General features: G+C 48.6%; 8 protein-coding genes across 8 annotated transcripts; 4 read left to right on the top strand and 4 right to left on the bottom strand.

The window, feature by feature from the left end:
* Window positions 1–38: 38 nt before the first annotated feature.
* Window positions 39–326, bottom strand: PFICI_15100 (uncharacterized protein; the record flags this gene model as incomplete). The annotated part of the gene is made up of 1 exon (XM_007843681.1): window positions 39–326. One exon carries the CDS (start codon window positions 324–326, stop codon window positions 39–41), a length of 288 nt encoding a protein of 95 aa, XP_007841872.1.
* Window positions 327–2,155: 1,829 nt separating this feature from the next.
* On the top strand, window positions 2,156–3,801 carry PFICI_15099 (uncharacterized protein; the record flags this gene model as incomplete). The annotated part of the gene is made up of 2 exons (XM_007843680.1): window positions 2,156–3,617; window positions 3,680–3,801. 2 exons carry the CDS (start codon window positions 2,156–2,158, stop codon window positions 3,799–3,801), a joined length of 1,584 nt encoding a protein of 527 aa, XP_007841871.1.
* A 1,045-nt stretch (window positions 3,802–4,846) lies between these two features.
* PFICI_15098 (uncharacterized protein) lies at window positions 4,847–6,074 on the top strand (the record flags this gene model as incomplete). The annotated part of the gene is made up of 2 exons (XM_007843679.1): window positions 4,847–5,697; window positions 5,804–6,074. The coding sequence occupies 2 exons, from the start codon at window positions 4,847–4,849 to the stop codon at window positions 6,072–6,074; spliced, it is 1,122 nt and encodes a 373-aa protein (XP_007841870.1).
* Window positions 6,075–9,971: 3,897 nt separating this feature from the next.
* PFICI_15097 (uncharacterized protein) lies at window positions 9,972–10,712 on the top strand (the record flags this gene model as incomplete). Its single annotated transcript, XM_007843678.1, has 2 exons — window positions 9,972–10,224; window positions 10,285–10,712. The coding sequence occupies 2 exons, from the start codon at window positions 9,972–9,974 to the stop codon at window positions 10,710–10,712; spliced, it is 681 nt and encodes a 226-aa protein (XP_007841869.1).
* A 322-nt stretch (window positions 10,713–11,034) lies between these two features.
* On the bottom strand, window positions 11,035–13,605 carry PFICI_15096 (uncharacterized protein; the record flags this gene model as incomplete). The annotated part of the gene is made up of 4 exons (XM_007843677.1): window positions 11,035–12,199; window positions 12,259–12,974; window positions 13,031–13,507; window positions 13,582–13,605. 4 exons carry the CDS (start codon window positions 13,603–13,605, stop codon window positions 11,035–11,037), a joined length of 2,382 nt encoding a protein of 793 aa, XP_007841868.1.
* Window positions 13,606–16,179: 2,574 nt separating this feature from the next.
* PFICI_15095 (uncharacterized protein) lies at window positions 16,180–17,041 on the top strand (the record flags this gene model as incomplete). Its single annotated transcript, XM_007843676.1, has 2 exons — window positions 16,180–16,383; window positions 16,445–17,041. 2 exons carry the CDS (start codon window positions 16,180–16,182, stop codon window positions 17,039–17,041), a joined length of 801 nt encoding a protein of 266 aa, XP_007841867.1.
* Window positions 17,042–17,437: 396 nt separating this feature from the next.
* Window positions 17,438–18,505, bottom strand: PFICI_15094 (uncharacterized protein; the record flags this gene model as incomplete). Its single annotated transcript, XM_007843675.1, has 5 exons — window positions 17,438–17,820; window positions 17,882–18,000; window positions 18,080–18,087; window positions 18,141–18,218; window positions 18,272–18,505. 5 exons carry the CDS (start codon window positions 18,503–18,505, stop codon window positions 17,438–17,440), a joined length of 822 nt encoding a protein of 273 aa, XP_007841866.1.
* Window positions 18,506–21,390: 2,885 nt separating this feature from the next.
* On the bottom strand, window positions 21,391–21,766 carry PFICI_15093 (uncharacterized protein; the record flags this gene model as incomplete). Its single annotated transcript, XM_007843674.1, has 2 exons — window positions 21,391–21,585; window positions 21,656–21,766. The coding sequence occupies 2 exons, from the start codon at window positions 21,764–21,766 to the stop codon at window positions 21,391–21,393; spliced, it is 306 nt and encodes a 101-aa protein (XP_007841865.1).
* Window positions 21,767–26,742: the final 4,976 nt, after the last annotated feature.

Below are 26,742 nucleotides of genomic sequence, written 5' to 3'. Positions count from 1 at the left end.
ATGGCGACACCAAATTCTCGTAATGCTTGCACAGAGTCCTAGTCTGCTTTTGCCTCATCTCCGCCCCAGTCCTCGAGCCAGACCACTGTTGGCTCGGGGCCGCTCCGGATGAGTATCCAAACAACGTCCTCGTCAGTTTCATTGAGCTCTTGATGTTCCGTCCATGAGGGGATGAAGGCGAAATCACCCGCCGTTAGCTGTTGTCTTTTGAGCTTGGGCTCAGTCTCGTTGCCAGGATTGGTAACTAAAACGCCAGTGCCGGATGCAGCGTATATGATGGTGTCTAGAGCAAAAACGAATATCAGAGGCCGAAGGGTCTCGTACATGTAGAACCTATGACAACGGAAAACTTGCCTTGTTCACCATGGTGGTGTACCGCCGACGAGCAATGAGCTTTGGCTATCAAGACTGCACACAGATGGTCGCTAGCATCGGGATCGACAAGAGAAAAAAGCGGAAGCGATCTCATTTAGGTCCCGCCCACCGTCGGTATTTCCTTATATCCGGCGAGGCGCGAGCGAGCGAGTGAGAGATCAGGGAAAAGGGAAACAAGAGAAGCCCACCTGTAGCACACATCCGGTCGCTTTTCCCGATCACGGCGCCTTGCCGAATCATGGGCGAAGTATTCCCCGATCTCTGCGTCTCCAGTTCGGATGCTTTCGTGATTTGCACGGACGAAGGAAGGATCATGGGCAGGATGTCAGGGATAAGGGAAAAGAAAGACGACATGTCGGGCAAGATGACTGAGCGCTTGCCTTCCCCAGCGTTGTTTTGTTCTGTTATGCAAGGATCCCCACGGGTCGCGTTTTGGAAGAGTTGCTGGCTGGTAGGTACAAGGTTCGTTTACTTTTAAGCATTACTCTGTAGATGATGCTCTGGTGAAAAGAGGCCTCGGTTTTTGAGATCCACGTCTTGTTTGAACTACGATTTATGCCGACAAGTTTGTGCACAAGGCCGCCTCGCCTCGCTTCTATGCCGCATTCGGACTTGGGAGACAGAGATATGTATAGCGAGCAAAAAGGAATTCTGTACGGTTTTTTTTTTTTTTGGGCGGAAATGGGTAGTTGCATGCTGATGTAAGTGAATGCCAGGTACATGTTGGCATACTATGTAGTTGGTCCAGGCATTGACAAGCCCCGGTAAGCTAACTGGCTTCATTCATCCTAGTGACTTTCAGGGCCCCGCGACGTCGGTGTTTCCGATTTTACTCCCCGTACTTAGATGACGCGGGAGATAACAATCCGGAAAGATGGGAGATAATCGGCTATCAGTGACCTCTTTACAAATTAGCAGCTACACAAGTAAGCTTGAATGCGAGGAATCAAAGTTATTAGATACATTAGATAGTCTATGAAATACTTGTTTCCCAATCTCACCAATCTGATTAATGACATGGTTTGTCACAGTTGCGGAAGAGCTGTTTCGTCGTTCTTGGTCTTTGAGGTGTGGGCAACCAGTGTTTTATGGCGTGATGGTCGATGTCATCAAGAGCACACCTGCAGCACGCAGCGTACTTCTCTGATGTATAGTGCACAGTTGTATTAATTCGTGCAGGTAATGCAGGTGGGTGGCCGGTAAAAAAGGCAAGGAAGGTCGAGCTACGTAGATGGATCTACTGCTCCCCCCACTGAGCTGCAGCTTTCTTCCAATGCCGACCCGCGCTGATGTTCTCGTCTCGTGGTAATAATCAAGACCACTGACCGCTGCTTGACTCGTTCACAATCTGCGCCGAGCCACCAGCAAACACTTTGACGTCCGCCTTAAGCCTCGGGAAGAATTCCCTAGGTAGTGAGCTACGCGCCAGGCCCTCCAAATTATTCCAGTCGCATTCCAATCAGCAATTTACCAGGGAGGGAAGGGACAAGAAAAAAAAAGAGTAGTTCCGGGCTAGGCCACCCAATGCCGATACGGAAGGCGTCATCGCGACGTTGAGCTACAAGCTTAAGCTGCGAGCCAAAAGTTTGCGGCCGTTGGGGACAACAAGCTTGGACGGGAAGAAAAAGAAAAGAAAAGTTTTTTGATCACATTTTTTGTCCTAAATAGAGCGAGTGTCCTCCAAAGTTATTGGGACTTTTTTTTTTTTTTCGCTTGTTTGTAATGTTCACCCATTAACCGATTTGAATTACCCTACATATACTTACTCCATCTGTACAGCATGAGCTTCGCAGCTACTGTACGCAGTACGCATGTACTTGCAGACCACCTGCACATGCCAGTAGGCAAGCTGTTTGGTGGATTACCCGCTGGTGTCATGGCAGATGCTGCAATGACACACGACACGCTATCAGCAACCATGCAAGAAAGAGACAGACTGGTGGAGGAGCGGCCCATCGCCAACACCAGCAGATATGGAAACGATACTTCCGAGCCGGCCCTTAGCAGCTTCGAGATGTTGCCATCCGAGCTCATCGACACCATCTTGGGTTATCTGTCGCCACTAGAACTTTCAGACATGAGACAGGTGTGCAAAGCACTGCATTCTCACGCTGATAGTGATTTTCACTGGCAACGTCACGTATGGGCAAATCTGCCCGGCAACCCCATTACTACGCCGTATCCATTCAATACGTTTCGTGAGCTGTACGCTTGTCACGATCCGTTTTGGTTTATACCTAAAAACAAGCTATGGTTCTCGGACCGTGGACTTACAGGTCAAATGATCATGGTGCAGTATGACCAAAGGAGAGGCGTCATAGAGGGCTATCAACTCGTAGCAGTGAGCACTGTAAGCAGACGCGAGGCGTGGTCAACAAGCACAGGTGCTGTGGCGGAAATAGAGCATTTTGAACCCCAGGTCAAGCTACACAAAGATAAACCCGTGCTCAAACTCAGCCCACCTGACCGAAGGCGCGATACTGAGTCCGCGGAATCTAGCCCCAAACGAGACTTTTTTCCTGCACAGCCTATGATGCTGGACATTGACACAGACCCCCGGGTTGGCGAGGTGGTTCTGGCCAAGCCCTTGAGCGGTTTGCTCGAGGCTAACGTTCCAGACGCATTTCCGTATGGTTATGTTTGGCCTCCTCCGGCCATCCCAGCGGACCACCGTGTCGGGGCCCAGGCAGCCGGCGTCTTCCCCATCTCCAGCCAACGGCTAGAGGTTGCCTCTCCAGGAAACTGGGCGCCCCATAGTCGCTCAGAGGCTTCTGACCAGACATTCCGTATTCGGCGTTGGATGGAGTGGATGCGATCTGGACTGGGCTTGAGGCTGGGAGAGGAGACAGTGACATGGTCCACATTGGATCCCTATTGGTACACGCCTACCAAGGAGAAGCCGTGGAGAGGCATTTGGGTTGGAGACTATAACGTACACAAGTGCGAGTTCCTGTTGATTCACCAGCCCGACTCAGAAGAAGGCGAGACTCCAGCTTTTGAGCGCAAGCCAGATGAGACGGACGAAGAGTTTAACGCCAGATTTTTGCATGAACGAGTGCACCAAGGATCGCTGGAAGCCATCAAGCTTACAGGAGATACGAATGTGCCCCGCGGTGAGCGTACATTCATCGCACCGAATCTTGGTGAACTGGGACTGGTGGGCGTGGAGGATCGGGAACCCTTTGCAGGGAGCAGAGTTGTCAAATCAAAGGGTCACATAGCCCACGATGGCTTCATCAATGGTAGGGAGAGAGCACCGTCAGGTATTGGAGAATCGAATTTGCCAACTAATATGATATCTCAGACACATATACACGATCCCAGCTCATACTGATCTCTCCAAATCGGTTGGCCCAGTACTGGATCGACTTTGGACATATCAGCTACTATGAGAGAGTCGATATCGATCGCTTTGTGGCGCCATAGTCACTAAACTCGGATTCATACACTATACGATGAGGGAATGTTGTTTGAATTGGCAGAATCTAGGAAGCGATTCACCAGGACAGTTTCCACCTAGGTTGGTGCTCTCGGACAATACTGATAATGGCATGCCACGAGTTATGCGAGTGCGTCTGTGGCCAATGAACCTTGCATATGTGTACATGAGATGAAAAGTGAACTTATGCGCGTGATCGCAATTGTTTAGATAATGATAAGAAAGGGTTTGGAGTGGCATGCCTCTCTTCCGTGCGAGTTCAAGCAAGTTCAGTGGCCTGTCTGCACGCTTGGAGTTGAACTCGAGTGCAAGGTGTGTATAAGTGGGTTCGTCGTTGATAGACAAGTTGCAACGCCACGACCACTGAGAACTATTAAACACATGATATAGTATTTTGAATCATATCTCTAATCAGTTGCTATCGGCTGCATAGTAATTTGCCAAAAACTTATAGTAGCTTGAGCCTGGTGGATTGGACACGTGCCGAATGGCCCTAAGGGGGGCGTCAACACTGGAATGTACCGAATTTAGTAACCCGCGTTACCCCTCCACTTCCCAACTCTCGATGCACCTTACTCGTGCCCCTCCCAGTCCATGGCGGCGACCCCGACGTCATCCACATCTTCCCTCCCAGAATTTTGCTTCAGGTCTATTATCTATCTACCTAATATTCAACCTACAAGATCAGAATTTCAGAGCACGAACAAGCAACTGATAGAATTGCGTTTTGGTCCAAGTTAGATGATAGACATCGATCCATTCTCTGTCGTTTTGTCATTTTGAATTCGTCACTTGACTTTTTGCCCTTGCTTTGTTGCAAACAAAAGCCGGCCCTGCCACACCTAGACCGCATTCCTCTATCAATCGAATCCAGTCTCTCTCCCGGCCCGAACCAGAGGTCAAAGAACCCACAAATACCCGACAAAGGGCCCAGTCTCTATCTCGTATCGACACGGCGGGAGACAAAACTTATAACGAGTCTTGACGTATCCGCGTCAACGCCAAAAGTTCCACGTAATCCGGACTTTAAGCATGGCTGACAAGTACATCATCCGGGTGACCGCTGGGTCAAATTACGACGTGGACAGCCATCAGGTGGTTCCAGTCAACTCGCCTGAGCTTACCAGGATCAGCAATGAGTTCATGGACATTGATCTCAACGTGCGAGTACAAAACTACAAGGGCCTGCCCAAGAACTCCCCAGCCACTTCGGCCTACTTCTCGCAACCTCCACATGACTACAACAAGGATCAATATAGCATATCACTGCAGTTCAAACCTAAGAGGTCGTATGCAGGTAGCTTGCCCGGCTCCCAGAAGGGCGAACCTCCGGTGGCCAATGGGACTGCGATTGAACCCGACGCTTCTGGCGAAGCCGGGGACGAGGAGGAAGACGAGGAGCCCAGCAACGGAATTTCTGCCGCGGATCTCCAGTTTGGCAACGATTTTGATCATCCGATTCGTGACCGACTACCGCCGGGGTTCAATACGGCCATGAGCATCGTGAAATGGTGGATTGATCCTGGCCTGGATGGTGATGCGTACGCTGATCAGCCATACCTATACGGCCCGGCGCTCTCGTCTTTCAATGCAATTCACGTTGGCAAGGCCGAGCACAACCCAGAAAAGGGCGGCCTGTGGTTTGAAGAGGGAGGTGATGAAGCTGGTCTCGCAGCACGCAAGGCTATTGGCGCGCCAGATACCGCCAAGGCACGAATGAAGTGGGCGCTCAAGGAGGACAGTAAGGCCAAGTGGACGTTTGAGTATGGAAAAACGTATTGTGCCGACTTTTTCAATCCTTACCTCGACTTTGGCGACTTTAGCTTGAAGCTCCCTGGCTTTACACTCCCCATTATGAAGTATTGGGACGGCCAGGGTCTACGGTAAGTGAATGCTCATCGTCCAGGGCCCATTTTCCACTACTGTCTCGAATTTCCTTTTCTCATCACTCAATCATAGGGAGAAGCCGAAACGCTCACATCGGCTTAGATACGTACTACGAAACAAGTCGACAAGTGATACTTACCTGGTCGTCATATTCAGTCTATACTTGAAGGAAGACGTTAACGAGGATGGCTCACTCAAGCCTGCGGCAATAGAATCGCACAAGAAGGTAGAGACGGGATCTGTGGATGTGACGAGCGAAGCAGCTGGCGAAGCAGAGGACCCAAAAGTCCTAGAAGAAGCTAGAAAGAAGTTGGAGAGCTTGGATGTTGGGAAAGATTCAATCGATGCGACAAACGACGACGATGTGGATTAGATGGTGGCATAGAGTAATGACTGCTACATTAATGCGCTTTGAATCACATCGGGTCCAGCCTAGCCTCCCAAGCCCTCCTCGATGATTGAACCATTACTGCACCCCTTTCTTCTTTTAATGCGGTGAATGTCGACCATGAAAGCACTACATGGCTGTACTTGGACCGGCTTACCTCAGACATGCATATCAGGTTGGGGCGGATGGCGGCTGCTGCCGCTGGCGGGATGGTGTCATACAAAACGCGATTTCTCGACCATCGCTGTGGATAACTGATAACTAAGAGTGTGGGAAACTAGTGTGCATCACGGAGTCTTACAAAGAGTTTGTTGAAGTTCAGGTTGCCTTGAGAATTCTCTCTGTGATAGGTACGGTAGTTCGCCGCAGCCGCGAGGAAAGGCTTCCAGTTCTTGTTCAAATTTTGCATCAAATTCCTTAGAAATGTAATTCCCCGGTTGTAATAATATCCCCAAATCTCTGGCCGTTGCGTGGGACAGACTACTCCGCGCCAACTCGTGGTGAGAATGTTACTCATTCCCAGCCGGCTCCTTGAAGGTTCATCGTGTTGCCCAACATAAAAGTGGTGACGGGTAAGCCCCATCTTTGGACAATAGACACGTGGTTCTCGGGCCGAATGATCATTTAGTAATGGGCAGTAGCTAGTGATGGGGAAGTGTTCAAGTGGTGCTATAAAGAAGATTGTGATACGAAGGAAGTAACTGTCCTGACTTCGGGCAAGATCTTCCTACTCATAAGGCCTCTTGACTTTCAGGTCAATTTCACTTCCTTCTCTTCATTGAGCTCTTTCAATTCATCCCACCCAGCCTTTCAGCCGTTGCGAAGTCTGTCTGTTGACCCAACATATGCAATTTTTGCCGCGGATGTGAAACTCGTGTATGCTGGAAGTTTTCTGCAGTGCGATGGCGTGCCGCGCTTCTTGCTGAGACACCACCTAGCGAAACGGGTCGCAGCCGCTCGTGGCGTCGTTTCGTTAACAGCGAGAATGTCCTCCGCTTATATCCATAAAAATCGTGCCATCAGGGCCTTTGTCCTGAAAAAAAAAAATATGTTTTCAGAGCGTCCCTAAATGCTTACCTGCTTCCAATTTGGCCTTTGTACTGTGATATATGCGATATCTTTGGTGGTGGTTTCCCCTTCGTAGTGACTATTATCATATCTACAAAATTCGGACTACCAGCTAAGTAGATGGATACTTGAAAGACCAATCAATAGATGAGTTGAAGGTGTAACTTTTTCATATATACTTCTAGTACGTATTTTATATGACTGGCATGATTGGTAATCTATCGAAGGTGTGTTCATTTTCCTCACAACTCCAAGTTTGCTCCCAAGTACCTAGGTTAGATACAAGTCACATGATCCTTGTTCCCACAGAGAATGTCACTGACAAGAGATTCTTGGTTAGTAGTTTCCATTCCGTTGATTTGCCAACGACTGCGGCATTTTCTTTGCCTGCCGAGACTCGCAATATCCCCCCTCCCCCAAAGTAATGGTTACACATTGGTAATCGCATTGTTGAAAACCATCTCAACTCTCTGATGTTTTTTTTTTCTTCTCGCAAGACATTTCTCCAGATTGGTACCTTTGGACGAAATGGCCCGAGCCGCATCAAAAAAGGAAAAGCACGATCTTACGCACGAGACAAGCGGCGTCGCTGAAGATTATCCTTGGCTGTAGCTTCCAGTCAGCCGGGACAGGAACAACCAGGTTTACAGCCAAGAAACCGAGCCATATTTTTGGAAATGGGAGTAGAATCCGTTGACGATGCGCTCTGTTTGTACACGCTTCAAATAGTGCAAGAAATGGGTTAGGAAATTACCGTACAAAGTAGTCCATGTCAAGATCTACCAGGAGCCCAGACAAAAGCAGTTGGAGTAAGAAGTTTCTCCTACCTTACGTAGGCGTTGGAGTCAACCCTATTTCCCCAGGACAAATACAACAGGCGCGGGATGCAGGATACAGATTGTGACCCCCAAAACCACATCCCCACCGTCCGAGCCGAGAGTCAAAGCTGGTGGAGGCCCTGGCACCATGTATCGATTTGTTCAAACCCCCATCATCATCTATCGCATTTGCATATAGCATATCAGTCTTGCATGTTACTGCTCGGGCACTAGACACTGGTAAGACATTCTATTTCCAGGCCAAAGTGCTGGTTAGCGTGCCGGGAATCCGGTCAATGCACAAGAATCACGCATGGCAAGATGGACTTCATGGCTCATGGCCTGAGAAGCCAAGAATCTATCAATATCATTGGAAGATATCCGAGCCAGTATACTAGAGTGCTCAATCCGAGCCGATCTAACAAAGCCACAGCATGCGACGGAGCACTTGAACTTGTCCACATCATGGATCCAACCCAAACTATCGAATCAAGTTAATTATAGACGTACACGCATTTTCATGATCAATTCTGGGGATTAAAGTGCCATAGAATTTTGTGGAATAGTCATTAGCAGAGACTCTCATATAAGTCTTCCATCTTCCTTGCCTTTGCATTCTAAGAGGCTCTATATACGCATGGTAAGTCCCGGAATGCCACAGGTCGCAACATAGAAGGAAGCATCTCTTGGATTATCGTGATATGCACTTTGTAGAAAGAATCATGTATCATGTTTCTTTTCATAGCCACCTGAGACGTTGGACGCGTAAGTCTCTACATCGACACAGCAGGATACATGAGTATCGCATGCTTTGCCAGTCAGGTGTTTGGACTTGGCGCATTGCATCAGCGTAAGTCGTTTGAATGTCATTGATGCCCTGCCGTCAAAAAGACTGTTGTCCCGCGCTTGAGCAATCTCAGGTGATTTCGGCGTCGCTTGGAGGATGGCTGAATGTAGGTTTCGGTATTTTGAGAGATATTGTGCCGTCTCTGATAGTTTTCGGAACCAGGACGGTGGGAGAGTGAGAGAGAGACCAACGTGAGTATACCTACTACATACCCATCTAACTTCATACTGAGATGTAATACTCAACGATACATTGTGACGTTGTTACTAAAGGCTGACCAGCATACTTTATTGAAATAGCCACAGTTAGGCACGCCTGAACTTATGATAAATGCAACCTTGCTGCAGTATTACACAAGTTTGTGTACTTTAATGTTCCTAGTGTTATTACTTCATGTGACAAGAATCCTCTCTGCTAGTTCAAATAATACCTATTGTTAATGCTTATGCGCGGAAAGATTCCTCCGGATATAAATGTGCAACAATTGATGACCCGGCTTTAGCGGAGGGACGGGATTCGCTGTCCAATAGATAGGCGGCATAACTTGACTTCATGCTTCAAGACCACGAGATGGATTCATGGCTGTCTGAACAGACAAACTTTTATGAATGTTGATTCCAACATCCGGGATCTTGGTAGGCCACGACACCAATGAGCATGGCCTTCCGTATGCAACCACTAGTTGGGTCTTCTCGTGTCTACGCCTGTCTCTAAGCTCAAGTGAAGCTGAAGTACCATCTTGTGTCGGCCTGAGCGACGGCTTGCAGAAATGCTCACGTATTCCGTGGAGCAAAAGAAAGCAGACATGTATAGCTCCGAAAAATACATGCTCGGACAAGGCCGTGACAGAAAGTTCCATCGATTGTGAGTGATAGCGTCTCGGAAATCGACCCGGTATGTCGTTGTATGTTCATTCTTTCACAACCCTAATTCGCAGCACGCGACGGCAGTCACGTTGCAGAAAGACGAGCTGAATAGACATTTTAGTCGTATCTCCAGTTTGTCATGTCGACACTGATATTATTGCAGGTATAAATCTATCAAGAACCCCAGGCACCTCTTGGAAGAAATTGTATCCTCTCCATCATCTTGAGCCCATCGCATCAGTCCCCAATACAGAATCAGAACCAAGCTACAACAACGGTCAAAATGCTCTCCTCAATCGCAATTCACCTTCTGATGGGTCTGGGCCTCGTCATGGCAGAGCCCATCAAGGTCATTCAGCAGCGTCAGTTTGGCGAGGGCGTCGTTGAGGCTGGATCCATCCAGGTTCGCGACGCCGAAGTTGAGGCGCGCGCTTTGAAGAATATTCAAGCTCTCGCAACATTCGACACCTTGATTGCCAATACCAATCCCACCTCTTCGATTGGATCCTATGGTGCCTTGACCTGGCAGGGAATCGGTAAGACAGAGACTTCAATCAAGTTTGAAAACTTGCGAAAAGTTAACATTCATTCTATAGCCGTTGCCAAGGTTGGAAGAGCTCCAGTCATTGGAATTATCCCCATTTCTGCAAACAATGTTGCAGTCTACGGAACGATTTCGCAAACCATTAGCAACATTGCTACCGTCTCGGCTGTGTACCCTGGCTCCAAGGTCGCGAGCTTCTCTCTCCAATCATTCTACTACGCATGCACTGCTAGTTTTGGAAAGCTCCCCACCGAGTGCCGAGTGGGTGTTGCCGGCTACGACAAGAAAAACATTCTCATCGCGTACAAGGCCTTTAACTTTCCCAGCAGTACTGGTTTCGCTACAGCCCGAATGTCTACTGCTACGCTGAGCTCGGCATTCAAAGGACTTGCCTACGTCAAGTTCAGTACCACATACCTGAACAACATTCCCGGCGTGACAGTCCTCGACAACATGCAGTACACCATCACAACTGCCTAGCTCAAGCGCACAAAGTAAATTCGACTCGTTGCCTGAAGCTTTAATGAGCAGGCTTGGCTGGATACTCTCATCAACTGGCCCACCGAGACACTGGGCGTGTCGGGCTGGGTATAAGCATTGAAGATTGTTATTGGTCCGAGGATCTGCATTCCATATTTCTGTTTTGATGTTGTTTCCTGTTAAATATTTTGTCTTGATTGAATTCGGCACTACACCACGGCTTTATGTCGCTCAGTCGTGAGTTAACATGGGGGCTGCTCCTACATAGGCCAATCTACAAGTCCTTTCATGCCAGAGTGTTCTTCTTGTTGATGCTCAAGACTCAAAAGTCGAGCTCCAGTTGATCAACAGTGCCATGCTCCTGTTCCTCGCCACCGGGAAGTTTACTGACAACTTCAACTGCCCTTTGAAGCTTTAGTCGCACATGCTTCTTGCCGTCATCATCTGCTGTCCAAGAGATATTGGCTACATTAGCCTTTCCAATTGCAACATTGGCCACGATGGAATTGCTCAGGTGCAATCTAGGCTTGAACATTATCTTTGAAGCTCCAGCTGCGATGGGACGTATACCAGCAAGCTCGGTACAATATTCGTAGATCGGGACGCTGCCCCAGGCATGACAGTCGGAGCGCTGTCGCACGTCGTCTTCTTCCCAAGTGGTAAGATTGTTTGCTAGCATCTGGCGCCAGGGATCCCAAACAGTAGTCCAGAGCGACTCGTAGGCATCATCACCCGCCAGCGCAAAAGCTCTCAGAGCGTAGAATTTCATGACGTAGGAACATTTTGAAAACCGCGGGTTAGCATAGGACTGGGTTAAAATCCGAGTTTGATCATGAGGCTGCGCAGCGCCCGAGAGAACAGCAAAGACTTGACAATGCTCAGAATAGGCCGAGTCGTCTCGAGCGTCAATCGTAGAGTCGGTAAAGAATGCTCCGTCGTAGCAATGTGCTCGGACGGCCTCCACGACAGCTTCAGCCCTGGATTCGTATTCCTGAGCATAGCCGGGTCTTCCCACATCACGCACCAGCTGGGCAGCCTGTTTGAGCACGTAGGCATAAAGCAAGCTGAAATAGGTATGACGATTTGTTTTACGCCCCGAGGTCGGCACGCCTTTGTCGGGGTGGTCTTCGGTCGCACCCCAAGTCGTGACCCAGTCGACGTACTGCCACACATCCTCAGGAAGCCCACTCACGAGACCCAAGCTGTCGATGTGGGAATGGAAGAATTCAAACACGCCATCAATACGCGGCAGAAAGGAACGAGTGTACGGCGTGTCCCCAAAGAAGAGATGGTGGTCGCAGACCTGGAGAACCCAGTAGAGGGAGAAGCCAGCGATGATTTGAGGTACATGTGACGGGAAGCGTGACTGGGTTAGCCCTTCGGGGGTGACTGAAGCTGCAAAGTTCGTAATGGCTTGCCTCATTAGTCTGTCATCACCAGACAGTAGATAATGAAACAAGCCAACAGATCTTGAATCGCCCGAATATCTGTAGTACTTGCGTCAGCGATCAGTGGACCCTCCTAAATGTGCATGTGGATTTCTTACTGCAGTTGTTCGTAGAATGGGCAGTCCGAGTATCCATCAAACATGCAATTTCGCAGTGTCCGGATTGATACATCCCAGATGCTTTCACTATGAGCATCGCCAGGTTCCTTCCACGCCGCTTTTGGTTGGATGGGATAATTTGTCTGCTTTGCATCAAACGAGAGAAATTCAACAGGGCCAGCTCCGACTGTAATTTCTAGGCGTATCACACGGAATGTCCGAAACCAAAAGGGCTCATATTTGACCATTTTTCCAGGACCTATATCCAAAGATATCTCATCAAAAGGACCTATGAGGTGGTGGTCGTCCTTCTGCAAGCGGTCGTCTTTGGTTCGAAAGAAGGGATAGGACCGAGGATCGCACTCATAGCCTTCGGAGTATGTCGTCTTGATTTGTACGCTTGACGAGTTATCTGCTCTGAAGGACCATGAGATGAATGCAGTAGAATGTACATCTGCCTGTAGCTCAAGTACATGTTTGGAGTCGCTGGAAAGAGTCAGAGGCTGACCATGTGAGAGTACAGCCTTCCAGTCATCAACGCTGTTGCTGCTATCACAGGAGCGAATGGTATTGACTGCCACTGAAGTCTCCTCGGGCCGTGGGATGGTACGAGATCTCAGGCGCCAAGGTGCCAATTCGCCATTCAAGGTTTTGAACCCGTATAGCTTTGGAGAAATCCAGGGACTTGGCGCAGTTTGTGCAGTGCGCTCGTTAATCTATCATGTTCTCAATCGTACCGCATTGACCACTATAGGAGGGCGTCTTGGCTTACGTGAAGAAAAACATCGTCTATCAGTCCAGTGGGGAAAAGAATGCTGTCGTCAACTTGCGCTCTCCACCCTTCCCTTGAACTGAGGGACACTTGGGACTGTCCGGCTTTTGCTTCGCCAACAACGGTCAAGCCGGGAAATGAAGTCCGAACAAACGGCATTGCCGCCCGCGAGGCAGCAAAATATCTTAGCACCACGAACGTGATCTGATTATCCCCATGCTTGAGGTGCGATGAAATATCTAGGGTATCATAATACCAGATTGTGCCATGTCCCCGGGCTGGACCAACAGCAACTCGGACGCCATTGACGAAAAGTTTGTAGCGTGTGTCGGCAGAAAAGTATAGAAGCGCTTTTTCCGGGGCGGAAGGCAGGCTGAAATCTCTGGTGAAATTGACAATCCGTCCTGCTGTATTGGCTGTGGAAGAATCAACCCAGTCGGGCACCCAAACCCAATTGGCTTGTAGCTCGTTGATGGTCTGCGGCAGCCTGTTAGCACGATCTTTTATGGGTGCCTACCGATCGCCCCATGGCAAAGTAAAGGCATACTCACACTTTGTTCCTCGGACGAAGCCATCATGATTGATCAGGTCTCTATGTATGTAATGTAGCCTACAGAACACCCCCAAAGATGTGCTCCCTCAAGAGATATACACAAAGCAGTGGGCCTGTACCGTGAAGCGCCCAGTGATCATTCTTGGCCAAGCCGTGGTAGACGTAGGGGGTCATGCTAGGCGGTCGGGGTGTTCATTACCGAGACTATGCCCTTATTCGTGGAAACGGCATATGCTCCTCCAACAGCGCCATCTAGCTGCTGTGAGAGCCCATTTGAACAACAGCTGGACAATGAATACTCCATAGACTATAATCAGCCATTATACTAACGCTATCTGCTAGTAAAGCTAGGCTTAAGCTCAATTAGAACCCATGACGCCCAGGCACATCCAGACGTTTCTATACTCTGTATCAATTCTTTGTCGCTGCTTTGATTTTGCTGGGTTATCGCGGATTCGAGCCGAGGATTTCCAGGATGGCGGGGTAATTTCAATTGCCTCAACATCAACACGGTGAAATCCGCGTGGGGGGGCTTGCTTTGGCCCTGGGAATCCCCGCCTTTCGCGATACAAGCAGGCATTGTACTGCGCAAGACTTCTTTAGCTACATACCCAACCTTACCTAGAAGTCATACAATACAATCTATAATATGAACAGCCCTGAACAAGGAGAGCTTATACTTGGTCAGCGTAAGCTAAGCGCCATCAGGGCCTTCTAGGTAATGTAATCTATAAAGAACAGCTCAACGAATTGACATGGCCCTACAGGTTATTTCAGATCCTGTCGCCACAAAGTGACCTCTCCATGCCGAGCGCGATAAGTTGGTTACAGTAGGGGATCATGCGCTACTTTGAACGAGAGTTTCAATCGCCACGCCCTTTCACACCACCCTACGGAATACAGGAAATGCCTTCAATATCTCCACACATTGGGGACAAATCTTATCTTGAAGCAATTTCGCCAATTACTATGATTGGCAAAACCTCTATTAACCGTCCGCCGTCTCCAGACCGTACGCAAGCCACAGCGTTCACCGCGCTGTGGCTTGCAATGATCAAAGCAGTATTATATAGTGCAGACTCCGTATCTACTTGCCGAAACCACCATGATCTGGTCCCTTTTTTGAGTTAGCAGTTCGTGAACTGATTTCGTCCACTTCCAAAGTCCATCGCAGTGCAACACTAGAAACGGAAATGGAAAATGACCTCAGAAGGAGTCGTCGTTGTTACCACATTTGCGGTGGTTCGTTGACTCCACTCCAGTCAATGCAAAACCCCTGGTACCGGATGATCCGGTAGATCACTTACTGAATTACTCAGGGCTCAATACTCGACAAGGCCGCATGCATATGCCATGTGAAGAGCACAAGGCTTGTCAGGGGCTGCACTGGCCTCTAACTATTACCCATCTCCAGACTACTCGCTGCGCAAATGTCAAATAGTATAGTATGAAATTCAAATCATACAATAACCACACGCTTGGGCTTTTGATGATTACTCCAGGCTTTTTACTCTCAATCTAGTATCCCATATTGGCATCATCTTGTCTTGGCATGAGGAACTATTAATCTGAAAGAAAAGCTTGTTTCGTCCCAACGAAGGGGAGGATGCCCACTCTCACTTTTCAATCCCTTGCCGCCTCCGCTTTGGGGACTTTCCTGTTTCTGCATCCTACCCCGTTGCCTCTCTCTACACTCTCGACTACGCAGACCTGATGTAATGTAAGTGACTCCAAGTACATCCCATAGACCCAGCCAAGACTTTACCCGTCTTGGCAGGCATATCAAACAATGTCCGTCCTCCACAGGGCGAAGCGCTTCATTTTTCTATTGCCGTGAATGTCTATCTGGGCTTGTCTTTGAGCAGATGATGCGACCTTCCTGAACAAATTGTGTGAGCCCACCGAGCTGAAAGCTGCATCAGTGGAATGCAGCTTTGAATGGAGCCCCATGACCCCCAACATCAAAGTGCAAAGAGTTGCACCGTGACTCTTTATGAGCATTGCGCCCCCCTCATGGCGATAGACTTGAAGACTGACGGAACAGTGGCAATGGTCAATTTAGCTCGCTGAGAAGCTGATTGGGTTTGTGATATCGCCAACCAAAATAATGGCACTCTAATTAATTTATGGCACGGCATTTGCCAAAGCATGTCACCACAGCTGATTTTACGAGAGATAACAGCATCCCGTATTACTTCATCCTCAATGTGATTTGCTGCAGCATTGCAGGTTGGCTCTATAAAGAAGGTGTCAAGATGATTTTAATCTATTCACATCACCATGTCTGCTTAATACCTGGTTCCTTATCCAGGAGCAGTTACCGGCCGCCTGTCCGTCACGCCTATAGTAGATCAGTTATTGCCTAAGACCACATGGAAACAGCAACGAACGAGGAACATGTTTATCCAGCAACATTGGATATAAAGTCTTGGCTCAATCCCATTCCGGTCAGATTTTTGTCTTGGCTTCCTTGGCTTGCAGGCATACCAGTCAGTTTCGATCCCTGGGAATCATCTTTATCGAGTTCGACACTTTGCAGAACGCTTCATCTCAGCCCTATATCTCTTGGCCGCTACCACCCTCTGCTTCAGATAAGATGAAGTTCTCCGCTGTTATCGGTGCCATTCTCGGTGCCTCCGCTGTCGCTGCCGCTCCCGGTACTGCCAAGCGTCAGGAGCGTGCAGCTCGCCTCATGAGCGAGCGTCAGAACCGCAAGAGCGGTCTCATGATTCCCGACATCAACGAGACCGATGAGCCTGCCGTTATCAATGGCACCAAGCACGTCTCCTACTCGACGAACGTACGTGTGTGATCAAGTTAGTAGCTGTCTGTGCAGTCGCTAATGTTTTTGTGTCAAACAGTGGGCCGGCGCCGTCCTCATTGGTACGGGCTACACGACCGTCACTGGTACCTTCACCGTGCCCACCCCCAAGGTTCCGACCGGCGGCAGCTCTGCCAAGACCTACTCGGCATCCGCATGGGTTGGAATCGACGGCGACACGTGCTCGTCGGCCATCTTGCAGACGGGCATTGACTTCAACGTCCGCGGCGGCCATGTCTCGTATGACGCCTGGTACGAGTGGTACCCCCAGGTCGCCCACGACTTCACTGGCATAACCATGGAAGCCGGCCACAAGATCACCGTGACCGTCACTGCGTCGAGCAAGAAGACGGGTACGGCCGTCATCAAGAACGAGACCACGGGCAAGTCGGTCACCCACAGCTTCACGTCCGCCACGGCTTCCCTCTGCGAGACCAATGCCGAGTGGATCGTCGAGGACTTTGAGGAGGGCAGCAGTCTCGTCCCCTTTGCCGACTTTGGCACCGTCACCTTTGAGGATGCCACTGTCAATGGCAAGGGAGTCACGGGCGCCACCATCATTGATCTCCGCCAGAGTGGTAAGGTTCTGACCTCTTGCTCGGCCAGTGGAGAGAGCGTCACTTGCTCCTATGTCTAGGCGATGCTAGAGACGTTGATGCTGAGTCCAATCGGCGAGAACCCCGGAGCTGAGAAGATGCTACAGTGAGAAATATCTCGTCAAGATTTTCTTCCTACCTTGTGTATATACTTTTTAGATTGATTTTAACAAACACTCGTTTATTGACTTGATACATCATTGCCAATCAGCGGCTATGATTGTGTATATAATCATAAGGTTTCTTTAGATATATGGCTGCTATGTGATGTCATAACAAGATATGCAGAAATAAAAGATATGAACAACAAGGCTGGCTCCCCAGCGCTTCCCGTATGGGCCGGTTCGCCGTTCTTGGCTTTGCAGGAATTGACGGCTCAGCGATGAACTAGAGCAGTGTTTGTGTCGAGCATGCCGACTTGACCGCGGTAAAGTTTCTTAACCAATGTAAGAGACGGTGACCTGGGTGCTGCTGTCAAGGCTAACATCAGTCAGAACCTTGTTGCTCTGCTTAATGTCAATGATCTCAGCACCAGTGACTCCGACAGTGCCGCTAGAGGTGGTGGCTTGAGCATTGGTGAAGGTGACGGAGCCAAAGTCAGCAAAGGGTACCAGCGAGCTGCCGGAGCTGAAGTCTTCGACGATCCACTCGGCGTTGAGCTCCTGAAGCGCCTTGGTCTGGCCGCTAAAGGTGTGAGTGACCGACTTGCCAGTCGACTTGTTGGAAACCACAGCCGTGCCGCCCGTCGTGCTGGTGGCCGTGACGGTCACGGTGATGGTGTCTCCAGCGGAAATGGAGATGCCACTGAAGGTATACGCATCTATTTCCTCTGCGTTAGCATGCATTGCTGGAAGCCATGACAGGACTCTGGGATTTCGTACAGTCGGGATACCACTCGTACCAAGCGTCAAAGCTGGTCGTGCTGCCCTCGACGTAAAAGTCGACACCAGTCTGCAGGATGGAGTTGGTGGCGGTATCTCCATCAATACCCACCCACGCGCTTTTGAAAAATAAATGTCAGTAATTGTTTTCCTCCTGTCATATAAGCGCCAGAGCCAACGACAACACTGATTACTAACCTAGCGGCCTTGTAAAAGTCAGCACTTTGCTTTCATCAGGTAGTGTTACTGGTTGACTTACATATTCAGTTCGGGAGCTTCCACCCGAGGGAACAGAAGGAGTCGGGACCACAAAAGTGCCAGTCACAGACTTGTATCCCTAATTCTTGTGTTAGCGCGCAGTCATGGAAAGTCTGCCAGGACGCAACTTACAGAACCGATAAGGACAGCTCCGGCCCAGTTGGAGGAGTACGAAACTTGCGTCTCATTGTCAAGAGCCAGACCCTCGATGATGGAGTCATCAGCAGGAAGTCGGGGGTTGCTGTTGCGCTCAGCTGCACGCTTGGCAGCACGCTCGGCGTGACGTTGGCGACGAGCCTCAGTGAAACGGGCACCGAGGGCAGCCTCAGCGCAAGCAAGTGCGGTGATGACAGCTGTGAACTTCATGATGTATGATGGAAGACTTTGTTCTGATGGAATGACTTGAAGTTGGAAGGCTTGTGTGAGCTTGGACTGAGAGCAGAAGACAAATTGGCTGCGGCCAGCATCAAGTCTTTATAGTCGGGGCGTACTGATGGTCTTGGCATTGGGAGAATCACAAGTGCAAGCAAACCATCTCATCCCGGGTACGTCTGATTCTAGAATCGAATGGCACCATATACCTTGTCTCGTTCAGCTCAAATATTCCTCAAATGAGAAAGACACAGAACATATTGAGGCTCAGGGTTTGTCAAGAAATGGAGCTATGCAAGGTGGATAGCTATCGCGTGATGCTGTTACAAGGCACGAGTACGTACGCATCCTCATGTTGTTTATTGCATATCTAGGTATGCGGCGGCTCGACGTAGGATCGTCAACGAAAAACAAAGATAAGGGTTGCGGGCGAAATGGGATGTCGACAGTCCCGGCAACCAATTGTGAATGATACACACTTGATGCACATGTCGGGAGTGTAACACGGGCAAATGAACTAATGCACAGTTGGAGTCGTCCTTGTGGCGAGATGCCATGCTATAGCAATATCTGGAGTCGAGCCGCAACCCTTTGTGCCAATGATACCTCAACGGTGATACGTTAATGACCAATAGAGACCAATGGTCAATAGCGGGGACTCCCAAATGGTTTCCTGGGCCCTTCTCCATCTTCTGGACTAAAAATATGCATGGCCAAGCCGAGCCAAGCGCTGTTGAAGGAAACTGGCCGCCATAATGTTCCCCTTCGAGCTCCTTGGATGTTAAAACAAGCTTCAAATGGACAGTCTGGGCATGGCCAAGAACCATAGGGCAGAACGCCCTCATGCTTCATCCCTTTAGAAGTCTTGGCTGCTTATCAGGTACAAGATCTTTGGACAAGACAATATCATTGTCCAGCCTCTTTCTGCTTGACCAAACCGAATAAATTACGTCGATTTCGCAAAGTTAAACGCTTCTCCATCTTGCCCCAAGGCTCGGCCGCTCCAGTCCGGTTTACGAGGCGTATCACGACGATTGTTCACTGCATGGCACCACAACCAGAATCCTACGTTACGATTTTCAGACCCAGACTCGCCTTTGCAGTTCCTTGCCTCCATGCAACCTTTGTTGGGCCGTATCGGCAGAGGTGCTGTAGATGTCGACGACCTCTGGTGTGAAGGGAAGCTACCTTTCCAGAACAGGAAGGTCAGGTATCTACTGACTTGGCCACTAGCCAGGCACTGGAAGATTCCCAGGACCCTGGTCATTACCAATTCTGACCGACCCATCTGCGCATCGAAGCGACAAGGGTGGCAACTCTCCACCCCAAACAGCCTCACCAGCAAGATTTCGGCCTGCGATACATAGCGTTATTGTAAGGATGTTAAGACGTGATGCTTCTTTTGTTTGCTAAATCGAGCTTTTACTCATAATAAGACCCACCAATAAGAGACTTGAACAACTTGCTGCATCGTCGAAATATCGCCAGAAAAGCATTCATGTCTCTGACACGACAGCATGACATGCTATTGTGCAATATCAGAGCAATTCGCCAAGTCTTTCAATTATCCAAATGGTGTCGCAGTTGCGCGACGCCTGTGATGTGCCTATTTTGAGACTCCTGCACCGGTATACGAATCAATGTAGCACTGAATATCGATTGCAACTTCGTCACATGTCTTGGCTCGAGTGCCAAGGCGGTTTGCATTTATCCAACTTCTTCATTCTCGAGTTGGCCACAAATCGTCGCAAGGACTGGTTTATCCGTCAAGCAACACGGATAATTTGGTGATTTGCCACGATATACGTGCGTTGGGTGCCACGATTGCTTCTCCCCTCGTTCGTTTCTCTGAGTGACAAAATTATCCAATCATCTCGAAAACTCATTCCAAACGCTTGTGTTGCGTCCGCACCTGATCCTGCATTTGCGCACTGAAGGAACGACTCAATCGCGGGACATCCTGATAACCCGTTCCCTGGGAATGACTCTTGCATTATATTTTCAATTGGTGATCATACTATCTTTCTTTCAAACCTTGAATATTGCTTATCTTCGTAGACACGGTCCAGGCAGTTCTAGCATTGCGCTGACCAGAGAGATGGGATTCCCGCTGTGGTTCCTGCATTTCTATAACTTTACCAGTATAATGTGGCTTTCGCTAAACTGCTTGTGACTTGGCAGTGGCGATTGAACCTCATTTGCAAGCAATTTAAGCAGAATCAGAAGCAGGCCAGCCCCACAGCGAGACGTCTTGTGCTGCTCATCCGGGGCAACGGGGAGATTGTGCTGTCATTATATTTTATATTCTATGTTCCTTCGCAGAAGCTTTGTGAAACCCACCCTTCCTTTATTAGAATGCACGCTTACTAAGACTGTGGTGCACTTGGTTTCCTCAATGGTTCAGTTGGGGGTAAGTACCCAGAGAGGAAACCCTAGAGGTACTCAGCCACATGACATTGCCTTTCCTATTTGTTCAGCCAGACAGCCAGCCTAAGCATTTTCCGCTGTACCTGGTGTATCTTCCTGTACAGAGGTACTCGTCCATTCTATCGTCGTGGACCACGATGCTGCTACACTACAATTTCTCTGGTTTACTTGGCACAAATGGGCGCGCCAAAGTCCCAAATATCGCGATGAACTTGCCCAATGTCAATTGAAATGTTTGTTATCAATCGGATTGAAACTCACTCACAATTTCGTCAAAAAATCTGAAATGCAAAGGCAATGCCAGGTATGAGTCACCATCGCGAAAGGCTCTTATAAGGTGCAAGACAGTTCCGAATTTTCCTCTTTGGAAGACATCGTTGAAGAAGCTAAGATATAGAAGTTGATCAGTAGAGTTAATATTTCATTCGCCTGTGTTTTCTTTTAGGAATTCCTTACAGGGCTTTGTAGAGACCGGCAGGATCTGGCCTCTCCCGGAACACGAGCCTCTCCCCCTCGAAGCTTTTGATGCTGTGTACAACCCGGCGCGCCACCAGGACTGGAGGATCCCCGGCTTCCACGATCACCTTCTGGCCATCTAGAGAAACCTCCATCCTGCCCTCAAGGACCGTCAAGTATTCGGCGTGATTCTAAAGTTTTCCGAGCATTGTTGAGCGGGTCTACACGACCAAAAGTATGTGTTGTTTTCTGCCAGCTCACCTTATGCCAGTGTGGGGGTATGAAGAGTTGTTCTTCACCCGACACGTAGGTGTCCATGGCATACCGATCTACCGAATCTTCAGGCTCGTTCTCGTCGATAGTGATATCCATCGTGGTGCCCTGGGATATCCAGTTATCATATATTTGTAATCAATACTGGCTGTTCGACCCACCTCTCCAACCCCAAGGGTTTTGAGAACCTGGACGGAACTCATTCTGAGCAAATAGGTCTATTTGCAGCGACTGTAGAGTGGTGGGAAATGGAGGCTGAGGTCAGTTATCGTGTTTTCTCAAGATGCGAAATCGTGGCATGAGGCTTTTTTGAGATTATGCACAGCTCGTATGGATAATTTGATCTGGGCTCGAGCGAGCACAATTAAAATACATAGAATTGGAGTCGGGCGGAGGGCGGGGTGGGGTGGAAAACAATTACAAGGCCCGGTCCTCCTTATACCAGACGAGACCAAAATCAATGGATTCAGTAATCTACCTAGACATTTGCACCAGGATCAATGCCAAAGATGGAGGATTTCGCAGGGAAGACAGCCCAGCCTGTCCAGGTATCTGATCCTTGGTCTTCGGCCAAAATCACTGGTGCATAGGAGTAATTAAGTTTTGCCTTCTGTATTTTCATAGTCATTAGCGCTAGCAAGGGCTGTGGGGGCGGGATCTGATCTGGGCAATGGAGTCGTGGCTTCGTGGCTCCCATCACACGATATACCGCTTGGGTATACTTGAGGGTCCTCAAGCATTAGCCCTATCTAGCCGAGTTGACAATGTGAAGGGACGTCTGAAGCAGGAATAAGTCCAAGCTATGGACAAATGAGAATTTCCTCTGGTCCCAACTGTCTGGAAATGCTCCATGTGTCCTGCAAGGTATGTGATGATGAGAGAACGTTGTATAGAGTAATTAAGAAAAGGGTGCTTCAGCCCTACGTTAGCGCTTGTTGTGGGACGGGAGGTTGTGCGACGACGCATCGTACTCCATAAGCATCTACGTAGTATGCACATCCATAATCACGAGCTGGGCGCGCAGATAATTTGCATGTGCATATAACCGTAACCAGCCAACACGATCACTTTCTAGCATTATCGCGAGTCTTACGTATGGACAGAGGGCATGGAGGCTACGTGGTTCGAAACGCTGACCAATTTCGCAGTAGTCGAATGGTCTCCGTACTACCTATGGAATAGACTACGTATTATATGAGTTACCCATCAACAACCTCATGCGTAAGCCGAGGATCTCGTGCCATCAGGTAAACTACGGCGGACCCGTCAAGATATTGCCAGCGGCGGCTCACATTCATCTTTTGATTATGGTCTCTTTGTCTAAGCGTCATTGCTAATAGGAGCATTCCGATTCATGTCAGGTGTTGACAGAGGTGTCGCCAGAGAAGTGCAATACGCCGCTCGCCAGTAAATGCAACAGGGCAAGTCGGAAAATCCAGAAAATTCAAAACTGTTTGTTTCTCATCTTCCATTGTCTGCTACAGCGACAAGGAAAACCACAAGCGAGCCTCAGTGGTCCAGTCCAACCGTTATTTAGATTCAGAGTACAAGTTTTTGCCAATTTAGGAACCTTGCGTTGCGTCGACAATTTTCAAAGCCCTGGCCTTGAATCTCCAATCATCGTGGAAACTGTAAGCTCCTCCAGTTAGATCATGCTCTGAAAATACCAGGGTCCCTATTTGCTGGGCATTGAAACCTAATGAGACAATATTCAACAATTCAACGTCACCATTCGACGAGACGGAAACCTCGAAACTCGACTCCTGATATTCCGACACATTATCAACTGCTCGAATAAGCGGCTCTTGAGTGTAGGTGTTGTCCTGGTACACTTCGCAGCCAATATTGTCGGTTCAATGGGAATATAGATGACGAAGATAGTAGAGTCTGACATTCTTTTCAACTTGGCTGCAAAAACATGACGTAAATATTAGAAGATCAACTCGTCACTCTAAGAAAAGATTTTCTACGCTCGCAACATGGTCTGATCAAGCTTTCCTGCACATTACAATTGTACCAATACCGGTGTTACTCCCACCTCCTTTTTTATAATGACATATTATTACTTTCATCAAAGTCTTGGTCCATGGAGGACGGTTCTTTGTGGTTGGCGAGGCCGATACTGTGGACGGCTCGTCTTCTCCAATAGCAGACTCCGCCAAGAACGTCAGCATCGCCGCCATGGACCTTGCTCACACTGCCATAGCGACCAATAGACTTATCGTATGACTATGTAGAAACATCAGTGGCTGACTTATCAGATGAGGTCGGTGCTCTGAACTCTCCTGGTGTCTTTGCATTGTGATGAATTAAAAAAAAAATTCAATCTGCAGCCTGCTTGATGCAGAGAGATTGATTTTTATCGTCTCAAAATCATCTTCTGGTGCTTTTCGAGTATTTAAGACCTTCAGCAGCAAAAAAAAAAAAACAATTGCTAACATAGTGTGCACTCCGCAAAAAAGAGCCGCGACTTGATCTGATCGCATCATACCTCATAACGGAATGACGGAGAAGTCTTGGCTAACGATGGCATATTGCTGGCAGATCATCCAAAGCAAAGTCGGCAGACAGATCCCCCCCCCCCTTCTCCTAAGGGATGTAGCGTTGCGCGACCTGGCATCCGCGCATAAAACTCCTTTTGCCGTCTTTGACTGTCTCAGTTTCTGCACCCGTTTTTTTTTTTTTTTTTGTCGGATTTCTAATTCACCGGGAAGGATATATGTGTATTTCTGGAAAGTAGAGAGATGGAAGATGTTGCCATTGTTAATGAGAAATAGGCTTGTCATCCACGACAGAACATGCTCACTTGATACAATAGTCTTCTAGAAGAGCTCTTCTTGGAGTGTATATTCCGTACGATTCGGACTTGCCGATTTCCGCAGGCAAAAGCTGGCGGCTGATTAATGCTAGAGCGCATTTTTGATAAACTCGATGATATTGTAATTCTATCTTGAGAAGAAGTATTGCGAAAACTTTGTTCCCGATTTTATGATGTGGCAGATTGTGCGCTGGCTTCCTACATGCACCTAAGCACTGGTTCAACCATTGACTCACATAGGCTTCCACTTGGGCATATACCTATCTATGTATTGTCATTCATTTAATGCAAAATGTATTCGCTTCACGATGAATCCCAAATGAGCAAATTCATGGAGACTCATTGCAGTTTACCACGCCTCAGTGATCAGGAATGAGCCAGTGTGAGAGAAATGCAATTGAATTGCTCCCCCGTGGTCATGAGATTGACTCGCTCTGAACATCTACTGGCCAATTCGATGACAGCATGGAGTCGACACACCTGTAACAGTCTCTCGGTATTTGCAATTGCATTCGTAAGTCTTGCTCACTGAAATGCTCGTGTTTGATTTCACTGAATAGTAGATCATCAAATATGTCAGCCACTCTGTATTTCGTATTTGAGGAATCCAACGGGAACACATGGATGAATGTCCGCCGAGAGTCCGCTTGAGAGTCCACTTGAGAGTCCGTTCGAAAATCCGCTTAGGGTCCAAGACAAATCCGATAAAATCCGACAGGTGTCTCCGGATTCCTCGCGATGACTACCAACTGAGATAAATCGTTTGATGCCTGCTATTACGAGACTGGCATAAGCAAAGTTGATATGCAATTATTTGTTCTTGTTCCTCCTGTTGTTTCTTCCTCTTTTGTTCATCGATAGATGGCCTCACGCTACCCGGTGATTCAATGGAGAAAATTGCCAGAAGGTCAAGGTGGTCCATCAAAATCTAGCGGATCCCGAAGTGCCAGGATAAAGAGTGGGATCGATGAGAGCACAGAAAATTGAACTCGTCGAACCTGTCCTTGTCTTAAAAGAACTGCATATATAGGCCTGAATAATTACGAACTTTGTAAGTTTTCTTTTTCTGGCTAGTCATGTGTGATCTTAAATCAACACTTGCTGCTTAGAAACACAATCTCTAAGGAAAGAGGCAAGGTTATCAGGATGTGAACCTCTACGTATCTGCTGGTGCAATAATTCATTTGAGAAGCTCTTGATGGGCCATGACGCGATGGTGCAGAGCCCTCAAGTCGTTAAAGACGAAGAGTATGACAGTTCACGGCCCGAATTGTACAATCAAACTGGCCGTATTCCGCAATACTCGAAGAACCGAAGGGTTTTCTTTCTCGAGTGTGAAAGATCCAGAAACTTGTGCCTTCAGGCCCCGTCTTTTCGCCTCAGCATCTATCACACATTCTTTATTCCTAAGCTGTAAAATTACGACGTATCAAGTGACTCATATCCGCATAGCATTGGATTCGAGTGCGCTTCGTCTGGAGTAAAGGTGTGGTCTCGGAACTATCACCGTTGAGAAATAGATGAAAGACTGAAAGCTAAATACCTCTGCTACAATCGCCTTTTATGAGCGCCGGCCTGGCAACCCCCATCCAGTTGCCCATTCATCTCGAACCCAAGCAAAGTCAAATTTGAACCTTGTCCTCAATGTGGTAAGACAGGAGCAGTCAAGGGAGTAATTAAGCCAGAGAGGCAAGACGAACCAAAGTCCTGCTACTACCATCCCGTCTACGCACTGGGAGAAAGCTCGTACTGAACACAAAATCAAATCGTTGACCGCTGGCTGTTGGGCAGGATTTGAAATATGCGTATGGCCCAACAAGTCCCTTTGCGTATGGGGACCCGATCGACAGGGACTCCTATCGTGGGGTGTAGGATTGTGTGGCTCCATCCCATTCACTGCCGAGATACCTATATCAAGCAGTGAGATGCACGTGCAGGTTCTACTACTGCTACCTGGGTGCATGCCAAACCAAACCATTCGGCAGATACTCTAGCTTCTCGCGTGGAATTAGGACCAAGTCTTGCCGACGCGCATGGATGAGGAATTTCTCCCAAACGGCCAGCCGGCTCTCCGGATGATAATACTGCTGAAGCCTCGTTTATTATCAGCGCAACCCCTGATGGCAGATGACTTTCTCCTTAGTGGCTTCACATCGCATGATTCGTGTGCAGGAATCCGCCATTCCCGTAACCTCGATTGACAAATACTGTCGTACTAAGGCCGTGGGTAGACATCCATGGCGGCGGCAGCAGCGTT

Source organism: Pestalotiopsis fici (assembly GCF_000516985.1).
Source record: "Pestalotiopsis fici W106-1 unplaced genomic scaffold PFICI_Scf_15, whole genome shotgun sequence".
In the NCBI taxonomy this organism is placed as follows: domain Eukaryota; kingdom Fungi; phylum Ascomycota; class Sordariomycetes; order Amphisphaeriales; family Sporocadaceae; genus Pestalotiopsis; species Pestalotiopsis fici.
The sequence above is the reverse complement of the archived record's forward strand: the minus strand, read 5'-3'. Positions and strand labels throughout refer to the sequence as shown.